General features: G+C 44.2%; 1 protein-coding gene across 1 annotated transcript in view; it reads left to right on the forward strand.

Annotated features, from left to right (window-relative positions):
- Window positions 1-221: 221 nt before the first annotated feature.
- LOC147464246 (glutaredoxin-like) overlaps window positions 222-14,872 on the forward strand; it is a 52,659-nt gene continuing 38,008 nt past the window's right edge. The window contains exons 1-2 of the mRNA XM_086513758.1: window positions 222-370; window positions 461-549. Of these exons, the coding sequence (XP_086369884.1) occupies window positions 276-370; window positions 461-549 (184 nt within the window). The 5' untranslated portion in view covers window positions 222-275. The remainder of the gene's footprint in view (window positions 371-460; window positions 550-14,872) is intronic.

The raw sequence follows: 14,872 nt of genomic DNA on the forward strand, positions 1-14,872 counted from the left end.
TTTCCCAAGATTACATTCACTTTCTGATTTTTCGTTTGTTTTGCTTTAGTGAAAGATATACACATAAATGAGGACATTTTCTTTTATAGCTCTGTTCAAATAGGAAATCAAATTTAAAGCATGTTTTCAATAAATCTATATCTTTAAAATTTTTCATAAATAACATTTTATTTCTTTCCCTGATGTAGACTTTTCAAAATTCTAAACGGAACTATAAAAAGTTAAGGGACACTTTTTGAGAAGTGACGGTCATTCTGTTTATCCCATAGCGTACCATGGGAGGCTTGGTGAGCAAGGAATCCCATTCTCCCGAAATGGCTCTCTCCAAGGCCAAGGGTCTCGTTGCGTCCAATCCCGTGGTCGTCTTCAGGTGCGCCTGCGCGCGCGCGCGCGAGAGAGAGAGAGAGAGAGAGAGAGAGAGAGAGAGAGAGAGAGAGCTTGAGCTTTTTGTGTATGGCAGCAAGACGTATTGTCCCTACTGCATGGAGGTGAAACAACTCCTGTCCAATCTTGGAGTCAAAATGGCAGTGATCGAGCTTGATAGGGAAAGTAAGCCTCTTGTTGTGGCAGCTGCCTCGCTATGTTCACGTGTTAGGAAATTCATCAAATCAATGGGCTTTCTGAAATTTGTATCGGACACTTTACTGTTTTTTGACAAATGAAGTTTCTGCCACTAGCATGGAAATTAGCCCATAGATGGGTGCATCGCCTCAAAGTCATCATACCGTCAAGTCTTGGATAGACAAAGAAAGATATATTGACGTCTGCAAATGATCAAATTGTCATTTGGGATCCATAACATAGTACGACTGTGGTAGGCTTCTCATCATAGAGTACGACCAAAATGAAAAGTGGAATGGGAAATGATATTCTCTACTACTCAAATCTAGAGGTCGTGGAATGTAGGGCGGTGCCTCTGGGGGTTGGTGACAATGGCTTTAATCTGCTGATGGTTGTGTAGGTTCGATGGACACGCATGTCTTGCTCACCCTAATGTCATTTCTCTATCTAATGTGACTACTCTTGAGTGTGGCATGTGGTCAATAGGAGCTGTGATGGTGTTTTTGGCTGTGAAGAAACCAACTGTATCGCTTTGCCTATATCACTCTATTGGCATTGCTCAGCAGGTAATTTTAATGATGCCTAAATTCAAGCAAAAAGAGATAGAAACGTCTCTGATTCTTGAACTTCAGCCAGTGACTATTGGAGATTTGGTCATCACTAGATGGTGATGCCGGTCGGTACTTAGGCGGTATCTCATGGTTGTATTGCCAGTTCGATTGTGCATATGCATTCTAGCCTAATTTGTCCATTTTTTATGGCTACCATAGGACACGTCGCGGGAGACTTCCATGAGAGATGTCGTTTTGGTAACTTATTTTGGTTTGCTGCATTTTTGCAGCAGCCATTGCTGTTTGATGTTTTCATCATGGAGAATCCTGTGGGGTGCATTCCTTTGTGCATAATCTCACTCCTTTGAAGCCGCAGTCTTTGGAGCTGCATTTGGTGGAGTTCATTGTGACAAACAAGTCAGGCTTGGTTGGTTGTTTGTAGTTGTCTATACTAGTATCAAAAGCTAAGTTCAAAAGAGCACTGACCTAATGAGCAGCTGTTCGCTTAATGTGTGTGCATTTTTAAATGGTTAATTCTTGCCTTTGAGGAGCTACGAACTAAAGCAAAGCAACTTTCGGACCCACAAATTTCCTTTCCGCTACCCCGCGGCCCCCCCCCCCCCCCCCCGCCGCCCCGCCCCGGGTCGCTACATAGAAGAATACAAAAGGGCTAGCCTTTACATTGTGTGCGGCCAGCAAGGCAAGAACTCCTTTGCACAAGCAAAACAGAGCAACGAGCTATGCATGCGCATACGTAGTATCAGCTGACTTCCCCCTTTCATCATTTCATTACCATCTACCACAAACTCTTTCATCATTTCATTACCATCTACCACAAACTCGTAAGGCTGCAGGGCACAAGTAGCCTTTCCCCTCTACCACCATGCCCTTTGAACCTGGCCTTCGAAGTTCGTGCGGGCTGTGCCTCTCCAAAGTTGCAAGAAATGGACGTGGTGCCTTGCCCCGTAGTCTAGTGTGCAATTCATCTGCACAAGCATGGAGATTAAGAACAAGGTAACAAACCTCGAATTATCATCGTTTTGATTTTGCTTTGCACAATTTGTTTCATTTTGTTGTCGAGCTTACTTAGACATGACATGGCATACAAGGTGGAAACTCACAAAATCATTCAATAAATGAATACAAACAAGTTAATTCAACTGAAACAAAACATAGAGTCACAAACATATGTGTAACTATGATTTGGAGAGAGAAGAAGAAGAAGAAGAAGAAGAAGAGAGTTTTAACGTCGTAGGAAACTATCCCAAGAGACCTTAAAGATCTAGCCGACGAGGAGTTGAGAGAGAGAGAGAGAGAGAGAGAGAGAGAGAGAGAGAGAGAGAGAGAGAGAGAGAGAGAGAGAGAGAGAGAGAGAGCCCCTTACCAGATCCATCTTGAACACATGACATGACACAAGCCATACTCATGCATAAACAAGCATATTGATACCAATGTTAGTCCCTTACCGAATTTATCTTGCACACATGACATGACACAAGCCATACTCATGCATAAATGAGCATAGAGAGTGGAAATAAGGCTCACTTCCCAGCCATAATGTAATAGGCTTGGACACTCCAAGCGAGAAATAATCAATAGCAACACACGAATAGAAACTTCAAAGTCACTAGATAGATAGATAGATAGATAGATAGATAGAGGCCCGACGGAGTTCTGTGCCCAGAGGTAGTCCCCAAAATCTGGCGCCCCTTTCGGTATTTCTTTATCATTAATCATTTCAAAGTTCAACTCACGAGGGACCTCTACTCTTAGACTTTCGCTAACTACTCTGCTGTTGGCGGGAAACGCTAGGCCTCCTACCAGTCTTGCTGAGAAGGTGCACTACACGTTGCTGGAACTTCTGTTGCCTCTTCTGCCAGAAAGTGCTAGCGCTAGGTTTTCTTATATATTGACTTAGCAAAATTGCCCTACCGAGTTTCCCAACAAAGTCACTTATTAAATAATAAGTGAAAAATGAATAAATAGGGAAAATGGGTTCTGTGCACTGTAAAATGCTTATGATGGGTACTGACTGTCATGCTGATGATCATGCTGTGTGCAACCAGAGGATATGCAACTACTCTAAATGCTTGTACATGCAAGGCTTGCGCACATGCTCACAAAGGTGCCAGAACACTTCCTAAGCTGACCTGAACCCTGGACCTGAAGTAGCTTGTCCACATGCACATAGGGTTAGATGTGCACGTGACACATGAAGACCCCATTAAATGAAGTCCACAAAGATTGCATTTAAGAAGGTCAATGATCTCTATCTTTTGACAGCCTAGCTTTGGGGTATAAAAGCACCATGTATTTAGCATTTTCAAGACAAATCTAATACATTGTTGTCTACCATTGCATACACGTTGAGTCTACCCTTTGATTAGTTTGTGATTAACTAGATTACGCTAATCATCGAATGAACGCGACTAACACTCGTCCGCCTTAAAACTAAATTTATGGTGTGGTATCAAAGCCTAAAGGTGGCTAACATCACTTCTTAGCCTTATTAATCCCATGCAATTTTTTATTAACTAGACCGAATTATGGTTTCCTCTCTTTGATCACGCGGTCAGAATAATCCTTGTTATGTATGTGCATGTTAAATTAGGTGATAATTTTCTACTACCCTAGCTCTACAAATATCCCAAGGGGCACCAATTCATCGCTTTGTTTTTATGGTTTCGAACCACTTTTTGGCAAAAGGCCAAACATGAAGTCAATCAGATAAGGGAAGTTGACAGTGGGCTAAGGCAAGTTGAAGGCTTTCCTTTTCAACACGCTACAGAGCTTCGCCTTCTCGACCTCACGTTTTCAAGCCTCCCTTTCACTCGGCAAGCTTGCTTCTAAGCCAAAATAATTTTTGCTGCATACTATCTGCACCTGCCAATTTACTCTTAAGATCAAAGAAGTGTGGCCATCTCACTGTCTTTCTCAATTTTCTCCATCCACTTTGTAAGCTCATTCTCAGTTTCCCGCTGCGCAATCCGTTGGCACCTCACATTAGCCCAATTTGGCCCCAACATTGATTGCTTTGGTCTATCCCATTTTGGCACCAACCAGTTGGCTCGCTGCCCTTGAAGGTTGCTACACTCGTATCAGCTCATCTTCTCTCGCCCTTGCCTGCAAGGTTGCTCATCGTGCAAATTTGCCACATCATCATCCGAGTGCATCACCTTCTTGAAGCCACCCCGTGGCTCAATACGACCCTCGCCATCATTGCCAACCCTTTCCCTCGCTTTGTAGACCCTCACCATGAAGCTCCACCATCATCACCAATGCATCATTCACCAACTGCAGTGATCTCAGGCTTCGTCATCAAAGCATCGACCTGCAAACTTTTGTTTATTGAAATTAATCAATATCTTTTGTTTATTTGAAATCACCCCACTAAAGCCCGGGTTCCCACAGTTTAGCTTTTGACACACCTCGATTTTCAAAAGCCTTGCCAAGGCAGCCATGGAGCTGAAGGCCTTGATTTCCAAGGTCGCACTGAATGATCAATTTCAAGGGGCAGTTCATAGAGAAAATATTGTCAAGAATCCTTCCAGGCACAATACTGTGTGTGCACGACGCGCTTTCACGATTATCAGAGGCCCTTTAGCACCAACCCGTGCATGAGGCCCTTTAGCACCAACCCATGCATGAGGCACAACGTATTTTTGCACTTGTGTAGAATTCGCATTCACATTGGCATTCAATCAAGGCATGACAACTCTTGGCTTCACAATGATCATAATTTCACAGGCTTAGACACTGCCATAGAGAGAGTGTTAGGTGCAGCGGAATGATTGTTTGCGCTTTGCTCAAGATGAGTGCTCCGAACTGTGCTCAAGGTTCCTTTTGTTCTTATGGAAGGTAGAGCCTTCCGTTCTTAATGAGAGAATGCTATGATCACAAACAAAGTGAATGGACACTGTGCGTGCAAGTGTATGAGATTGAGAGATAGAGAGAGAAGAGAGATACGACACCAGAGACGTTGTAAAACCCTCCTCCGAAGGCCCCACTCTCGTCGGCGAGAGTGGTCTACTTATGATTGCACAATCTGGTATAAACGGTATGCATGAGACTGATGCAAGTCTAGGCTATGTCGACGATGACGACGGTGATGACGAAGTCGACCTAATGGCTGAAATCTGCAATCTTTCTACTGCTGTCCAAAAACGCTATGGGCTGAAATCTGCTAATCTTCTATCTGCTGAATTCTGACTCTATGCCGGTGACGATGTCGACGACGACGATGCGACGACGACGCGCTGAAAACGCAGATGCTGAAATCTGCGTTTTTCGGGCTGAAACTATAAACCTTGCGGAAACTGACCGTGCGGCGAGGAACTACTGTAGGAAGGTGAGATCTGCGAGGTTCGGGACTTTATCTGCGGGTGCTAACTGCTGAAAACTGAAACGCTAATGTTCCTTGCTGTTCCGTCGCGATAAAGCTGCAAAACACCGGGGCTGATCTACAAACCAAAAACGCTAGGGCTGAATTTCTGCTGCTGTCGCAAGTTGCTCTGCAAAATGAAAAATGCTAGGCTGCTCTGAGGTTCTGCTGTCGCTGGAATCTGCAAAAGCAAATTGTTGGCTGATCTAGGATGAAAACGCTAGGTGATGGCTCTGCTCCAAAAACGCTCGGTCTCCTGGGGGGATTCTGCTGACAAGGTGCCTGTTGAGCGTGGAGCTCCTGCTGCTTCTTTTGCCAAATAGTGCTAGCTCTAGTTTGCTTATATACAAACTTAGCAAAATTGCCCTACCTACTTTTGTTGGAAAGTCATTAAAAAATAATAAGTGAAAAATGTCAAAAATAGGGAAAATAGGCTAAATGCACTGGAAATTCCCTTGACTGATTCCGATGGATTCTGATGGGAATGCTTATGATCATGCTGTGTGCAACCAGAGGATATGCGTCTACACTAAGCGACTGGGCATGCACGGTCTACGAATAGACTCACTGCCAGGTCACTTCTAAATCTAGAATGACTGGACTGACTGAACCCTGATCATGCTGTAGCTTGTCCAATGGAAAAAATCTTGTCTTCCCTAAAGACTGTGTATGCAATGTAGATGAACATAGAAACGGAGTGACAAACCGTTCATTAAACATATGCAAACAATGAGATCGAATCTTTCTCTTTTGATCTAAAGCAATCAACTATGGCAATTCACAATGGAAATGCCTATGCTTGGTGCTCATTCTTTCATGTGCTCTTTCTACAATTGTGTCATGCAAAGGAAGAGACATGGAATGTGACTTTCGTGGATGCATACTTTTCAGCTTTTCATGAAAAATCTGCATACATTTGTGCTCATTCATGAGTGAAACGTGCTCAACGTACAATATGTCATGCCTAGAAAAAGGGATCACATAAAGACGCTGACTAAAATACAGGAAATGATCACGAATGAAACACTTGTACAATGCGTGCGTATCAATAATGCGAACACATAATACTTCCTGTGAGGGTTTCTTGGACCAAGGCTCGAGAGCCAAGATCGGTTATTCTTGAATGATCAAACCGTCTTGTGGGGGTTCTTTGGACCTCGACTCGAAAGCCAAGATTGGTCCTTCGTGATTGATCGAATCTACAACAAGGTTAGCTTCGCTAGAAAAAGCATCCACTAACACCATCCTTGTGAACAATCACATCATCTTCATGCAACTCAGCATGCTTGTGAGAAATCACATCTTGATCATGCAAATCATCATGCTCGTGAGAAATCACATCTTGATCATGCAAATCATCATGCTTCTCATAATCATGCAGATCCTTTGTGTCATGTTTGGGAGAAGAAGAGACTGAGAGAGTCTCCTTTCCCCAAATCTCTTGCCTCTGTGCCTGAACTTGAGAATAGAGTCGCCAAAACTCTTTGTTTTGTCGGTCGCTCTGTTCTTGTATCGCTTTGGCTTGCTTCCTTGCTGCTTCTATTTCTGCTTCTCTTTCGGCTCTTCTTTCTGCTTGTCTGCGTTCCATTTTTGCCATTCTTTTTGCATTTCTACGATCCATTTCTGCTTTTCTTTTTGCATTTCTTGCTTCTCGTTCTAACTTCCTTTCCAGAAACAACTGCTTCAACTCCTCCATAGGAGTTAGTGCAATCCTTGGCGTAGATGGGAAAGGGGGAGGGTCAGAAAAACCTCCTGGTGGGGAAAATTCTTCTTCGCCTCTTTCATGCTCATCACCTTCAAGCGAAGTATCCATTCCGCTTCGAGTGATGACCATTCTGAAGTCGTGGGTTCTTGTGGTCTTGGGTTCATAAGTTCACGAGGAACTTGGGTTCTTGGGGGTCTTGAGGTTCTTGAGGTTTTCTTTCGCTTGCAAACCGTGTTTGAGAAGGATCTTCTCTTCACTCAAGTTCTACTCCTTTCCGCGGGCGCACCCCTTGGCGGCCTTGCGCTCACACCAAGGTTGCTTTTTCCCACCTCACGTCGATTGACCGGCCGCTAAGTGCACGATCCGCTCTCAATGAGTGAAAAGAGACACAAGGGGAGGCTGGACAAGCCCTTCTTTCTTGGGATTCCCGTCAATCTTCAAAAACACGATTAGGAATCGACACACCCAAGCGAACTTGGATTCGTGCGACTGCAACAAGCAAAAAAATTCTTGTGATTCTTGCGGTTCTTTCCTTGAGTGATACAGAACACTGCCAAAGCTCTGATACCAATGTTAGGTGCAACGGAATGATTGTTTGCGCTTTGCTTAAGATGAGTGCTCCGAATTGTGTTCAAGGTTCCTTTTGTTCTTATGGAAGGTAGAGCCTTCCGTTCTTAATGAGAGAATGCTATGATCACAAACAAAGTGAATGGACACTGTGCGTGCAAGTTATGAGATTGAGACATAGAGAGAGAAGAGAGATACGACACCAGAGACGACGTAAAACCCTCCTTCGAAGGCCCCACTCTCGTCGGCGAGAGTGGTCTACTTATGATTGCACAATCTGGTATAAACGGTATGCATGAGACTGATGCAAGTCTAGGCTATGTCGACGATGGCGACGGTGATGACGAAGTCGACCTAATGGCTGAAATCTGCAATCTTTCTACTGCTGTCCAAAAACGCTATAGGCTGAAATCTGCTAATCTTCTATCTACTGAATTCTGACTCTATGACGGTGACGACGATGCGACGATGATGCGCTGAAAACGCAGATGCTGAAATCTGCGTTTTTCGGGCTGAAACTGTAAACCTTGTGGAAACTGACCGTGCGGCGAGGAACTACTGCAGGAAGGTGAGATCTGCGAGGTTCGGGACTTTATCTGCGGGTGCTAATTGTTGAAAACTGAAAACGCTAATGTTCCTTGTTGTTCCGTCGCGGTAAAGCTGCAAAATGCTGGGGCTGATCTGCAAACCAAAAACGCTAGGGCTGAATTTCTGCTGCTGCTGTCGCCAGTTGCTCTGCAAAATGCAAAACGCTAGGCGGCTCTGAGGTTTTGCTGTCGCCGGAATCTGCAAAAGCAAATCGCTGGCTGATCTAGGATGAAAACGCTAGGTGATGGCTCTGCTCCAAAAACACTAGGTCTCCTGGGGGGTTTCTGCTGAGAAGGTGCCTGTTGAGTGTAGAGCTCCTGCTGCCTCTTCTGCCAAATAGTGCTAGCTCTAGTTTGCTTATATACAAACTTAGCAAAATTGCCCTACCTACTTTTGTTGGAAAGTCATTAAAAAATAATAAGTGAAAAATGTCAAAAATAGGGAAAATAGGCTAAATGCACTGGAAAATTCCCTTGACTGATTCTGATGGATTCTGATGGGAATGCTTATGATCATGCTGTGTGCAACCAGAGGATATGCATCTACACTAAGTGACTGGGCATGCACGGTCTACGAATAGACTCACAAAAGTGCCAGGTCACTTCTAAATCTAGACTGACTGGATTGACTGAACCTTGATCATGCTGTAGCTTGTCCACGGACACATAGAGTTGGATGTGTCACGTGACAGAGAGTCTCTCTATTTGGTAAGACCCCACTTTTGCATCAAGCATTCACTCAGGTTTGCACAAATTGCATCAAATAAACTTGAAAATAATCACACTTGAACGTGGAGACAACATTATCCGCACTCAAAGGACATGAGCACGAAGGACATGAAGGCATGAATAAGAAGAAGAATCACGAATACATGACAATGACACATGATCTTTACCCCTTATGATTATGATGTACTCTATAATAGAACCTAGGCATGATTAAATGGCCACATTGTGAACCATAGAGAGATGTATCATGTTGAACTTTCTGTGATGTATCAGTCGACCATTGCAGATCCTAGATGAATCACTAAAGAGTACCATGATTAGGTTTAAGGGGGATCTTGTTAGGGTAAACCTCCTCATGGGAACCATCTTTTTCTTATGACACATAATATATGAGGCATACATGCACGCACACATCCATGACCCATGAAGACCCCATTAAATGAAGTCCAGAAAGATTGCATTTAAGAAGGTCAATGATCTCTATCTTTTAGCAGCCTAACTTTGGGCTATAAAAACTCCATGTATTTAGCATTTTCAAGATGAATCTAATACATTGTTGGCTACCATTGCATACACGTTGAGTCTACTCCTTTGATTAGTTTGTGATTAACTAGATTACGCTAATCATCCAATAGACGCCACTAACACTCGTCCGCCTTAACACTAAACCTACGTTAATCATCCAATGAACGCCACCAACACTTGTCCCCCTTAACACTAAACCTATCACAGACTCTGCGTCTAGATGCTCTATAGAGTGAGGCCCCAGGGGCTCTTATAAACTTACAAGGGATGCTCAAAAGAAGAGCCCCAAACCTTGAAGCGTTCGGTTTAGCATAGTCTACTCCGATAGAACCCCGATTTCAATAAAGGTGAATCTAGTGTAGTGGGTATGCACAAGAGGGGAGCAAGTGTAAATTGTGAACTGTTTTGAAGGGAATCTCTACTGTGTCACGATAGAATCTTGACTTGGGGTGTCCAAGTTTGTTAAACTGCCCAATAGTGGGTGTAGAACTAGGTACTAACATATGCTCCAAAACACAACACACCACATGCACACACACATGAGCATACATCAACACAAAGTTCAGGACCATACCGCAAATCTCGACATGTTTCTGACAGTTTTGACGAGGATTCATCCTCCTCTGAGAGTTCGGACTCCGATGGCCACATGTTCTATTCAAAGAAGAAGCACTTTTACATAGCCAACCGATATGACTTTCTCGAGGACAAGGGCAAAAAGACCAAGGAATTTGCGGTTGCAGTTCTCGTCCTCGTTCCACCCGCACACAGATGAGTAATTTTAGATAGCCAATTCAGTGGTTTTGGTTTTGTTGAAGTCTTATATATCGGATTAGAAGACTTAATGGGCAAAGTATTTTCCCTTGGTGGAGTTTGCCTACAACAACACAGGGAAGGTGCCATTGGAAGTAATCGAGGGTACTAAGAAGGTTCTTGTCACAAGACGGACACCACGTGCCAATAGAAAAGAACAAACTGAACAGACTTTTAGCACTTAAATAACAACTGCACTGAGAGAGAGAGACTAGACGCTACACTGAGTGGCTGAATTCCACCCCAGAGAGTATTGGCCCCAAACCTTGGCGCGCCTTTCGGTATTTCTTTATATTGCATCAACACAGTACAAGCCGGTACTCCAGACTTTGCACCTTCTCCAGGAAGCATGCCAAAGAATGAGCCCTAACCTCATATTTAAAGGCCCTTGGCCTAAAAAGCAATTTCAGTGAAAAGCCTTCAAACTCAAAAGCATCTGGTCCAAAAGCAAAGCCAAAAAGCTGTTAGTATAAATCACGGAAATCCGTACAGTTGCCACGTCATCAGCCAACGCAAAACGCGGAAATCTGTACAGCCTGCCACGTCATCATGCCAACGCAATTTTCGGAAATCTGCCACGTCATCAGTTTTTGCATGTGTGCGGGTCTTGCTTTATTTTAATCCTTTATGTCACTTGGGGCCCCATCGGACAGGTCCCCATAAGTTGGTAGGACTTCTTCTTCTGTTACTTGTTTCTCTTAGGGTTTAGGCCCCTCAGCCGGCATCTGTAAGTTGGCTCCATTCTTTAGGCTTTGACACGTCAGCAGTTTGTTACATCTCCCCTTCTTGAAAGAGAGTAATCGTCCGCGATTACAGCATATCTGCAAAACAACTCAAGTTAGCTAAAAAATTTCCGAGTGACATTCCGAGGGACAATCAGTGTGCTCTTTTTATTAAGGAGTTAGCTTCTCCTGTCTGCTCTTTTGATCAAGGAGTTAGCTTCTCCTTTCGACTGTTTTGATCAAGGAGTTAGCTTCTCCTTTCGTCCAGATCAGAACTCTTGATATTCCGGCGTAGTAAACTAAGCCATCACACCCAGCGGAATGATTGTTTGCGCTTTGCTCAAGATGAGTGCTCCAAACTGTGCTCAAGGTTTCTTTTCGTTCTTATGGAAAGTGCTATGATCACGAACAAAGTAAATGGACAATGTACGTGCAAGTGTATGAGATTGAGAGACAGAGAGAGAAGAGAGATACGACACAAGAGACGTTGTAAAACCCTCCTCCGATGGCCCCACTCTCGTCGGCGAGAGTGGTCTACTTATGATTGCACAAAGTGGTACAATGATGATGCAATGGACTGATGCAATCGGGACTATGCCGGTGACGACGATGGTGATGACGACGACGACTTTAGGGCTGAAATCTACTTATGATTGCACAAAGTGGTACAATGATGATGCAATGGACTGATGCAATCGGGACTATGCCGGTGACGACGACGGTGATGACGACGACGACTTTAGGGCTGAAATCTGCAATCTTTCTATTGCTGTCCAAAAACGCTATGGGCTGAAATCTGTGAATGTTCTATCTGCTCAATTCTGACTCTATGTCGATGACGATGTCGATAATGACGATGCGACGACCACGCGCTGAAAACGCAGATGCTGAAATCTGCGTTTTCCGGGCTGAAACTGTAAACCTTGCGGAAACTGACCGTGCGGCGAGGAACTGCTGCGGGAAGGTGAGATCTGCGAGGTTCGGGACTTGATCTGCGAAGTCTAACTGCTGAAAACTGAAAACGCTGATGGCCATGGAGTTTTCGTCGCGATGATGGTGCAAAACGCCGGGGCTGGTCTGCAACCAAAAACGCTAGGGCTGAATTCTGGTGTTTCTGTCGCCGGGATTCTGCAGATGCAAAAACGCTAGGCTGATCTGCTGTGGTGTTGTCGCCGTGGCTCTGCAAATGCAAAACGCTGGCTGATCTGTGGTGGTCTGATCCAAAAACGCTAGGTTGTTGCTTGGGAGCAAAAACGCTAGGTCACTTGGGGGGTTCTGTTGAGAAGGTGCCTGTTGAGCATGTGCTCCTGCTGCCTCTTCTGCCATTGAGTGCTAACTTGGGTTTGCTTATATATTAACTTAGCAAAATTGCCCTACCTACTTTTGTTGGAAAGTCACTTAAAAATAATAAGTGAAAAAATACCAAAAATAGGGAAAATAGGCTAAAATCACTAGAAAATTCCCCTAACTGATTCTAATGGGTTCTGATGGGAATTCTGATGATCATGCTGTGTGCAACCAGAGGATATACATCTATACTCAGTGACTGGGCATGCACGGTCTACGAATAGACTCACAAAAGTGTCAGATCACTTCTAAATCTAGACTAACTGGACTGATTGAACCCTGATCATGTTGTAGCTTGTCCACGGACACATAGGGTTGGATGTGTCACGTGACATCCCCTCCTTTTCAAAGTGAGGTACTGGTACCGGACTGTATAGCGTCGAGGGAGATCGCCAATAGCATCCGGAATCCTGGAAGGGACTCTTCGCCGGCCCACTCTGATGTGTGGGTCGTGCGATACTTGAACTTCATAAAGGTCTGCACCCCTTGCTTCTTTGGGCCGCGTCGAAAGCGACACAAAGTCTTCTGTGGCTCCTTTAATGCTTCAACTTCGTCTAGAGACCTGCTTCTTTCGTCTTCAAGAATCTCCATGGCTGAAAATTCTTGAAACCATTTTCAACACAAAACCATGAACATACCCATTCCATGTAAAGTGAAGGGAAAAAATCTTGTCTTTGCTAAAGACTGTGTATGCAATGGAGATGAACATAGAGACGGAGTGCTAAACCGTTCACCACATACACGCAAACAATGAGATCGAATCTTATCATTCTTTTGATCTAAAGCAATCAACTGTGGCAAAACACAATGGAAATGCCCATGCTTGGTGCTCATACTTTCATGTGCTTTTTCTTCAACTGTGTCATGCCAAGGAAGAGACATGGAATGTGACTTCCTGACATACATACTTTTCAGCTTTTCATGAAAAATCCGCATACATCCGTGCTCATTCATGAGAGAAACGTACTCAACATACAATAGGTCATGCCTTTGAAAAGGGATCACATAAAGACATTGACTAAAATACAAGAAACGATCACGAATGAAACACTCGAACCATGCGTGCGTACTAATCATGCGAACACATAATACTTCCTGGGAGGGTTCTTTGGACCAAGGCTCAAGAGCCAAGATCGGTTCTTCCTGAATGATCGAATCGTCCTGTGGGGGTTCTTTGGACCTTGACTCAAAAGCAAAGATCGGTTCTTCGTGATTGATCGAATCTACAACGAGGTTAGCTTTGCTAGAAAAAGCATCCACTAACACATCATCCTTCTGAACAATCACATCATCTTCATGCAACTCATCATGCTTGTGAGAAACGACATCTTGATCATGCAAATCATCATGCTCGTGAGAAATCACATCTTGATCATGCAAATCATCATGCTTGTCATTGGCATCCAAATCATCATGCTTATCCTTATCATCTAAATCATCATGCAAGTCATTGTCAATCAAATAATCATCATGCTTCTCATAATCATCCAAAACATCATGCTTATCATCATGCAAATCATTGTCATTCAAATCCTGTGTGTCATGCATGGGAGAAGAAGAGACTGAGAGTCTCCTCCTCTTGAATCTCTTGCATTTGTGCCGGCACGTGAGACAAGAGTCGCAAGAACTCTTGCATGTGTCGGTCGCGCCGTTCTTGTTTTGCCTTTCTTTCGGCTTCTCTTTCTGCTTTATCTTCTGCGTGTCTGCGTTTCATTTCTGCCATTCTTTTTGCATCTCTTGCTTCGTGTTCTAAATTCTGTTTCAGAAACAATTGCTCCAAAGCCTCCATAGGAGTTAGTGCAATCCTTGACGTAGACGAGGAAGGGTCAGAAAAGCCTCCTGGTGGGGGAAATTCTTCTTCGCCTCTCTCATGCTCATCACCTCCTAGCGAAGTATCCATTCCGCTTCGAGTGATGACCATTCTGAAGTCGTGGGTTATTGTGGATTCTTAAGTTCACGAGGAACTTGGGTTCTTGAGGTTCTTGGGTTCTCGAGTTCTTGAGGATCTTGAGGTTTTCTTTCGCTTGCAATTCGCGTTTGAGAAGGATCTTCTCTTCACCCGAGTTCTACTTCTTTTTGCGGGCGCACCCCTTGACGGCCTTGCGCTCACAACAAGGTTGCTTTTTCCCACCTCACGTCGATTGGCCGGCCGCTAAGTGCACGGTCCGCTCTCAATGAGTGAAAAGAGACACAAGGGGAGGCTGGACAAGCCCTTCTTTCTTGGGATTCCTGTCACTCTTCAACAAAACACGAATAGGAATGGACACGCCCAAGCGAACTTGGGTTCGTGCGACCTCAACAAGCAAAAATATCCTTGTGGTTCTTGTGGTTCTTTCCTTGAGTGATACAGAACACTGCCAAAGCTCTGATACCAATGTTAGGTG

Source organism: Adiantum capillus-veneris, chromosome 1, assembly GCF_014529385.1.
Source record: "Adiantum capillus-veneris isolate H3 chromosome 1, ASM1452938v2, whole genome shotgun sequence".
Lineage (NCBI taxonomy): Eukaryota > Viridiplantae > Streptophyta > Polypodiopsida > Polypodiales > Pteridaceae > Adiantum > Adiantum capillus-veneris.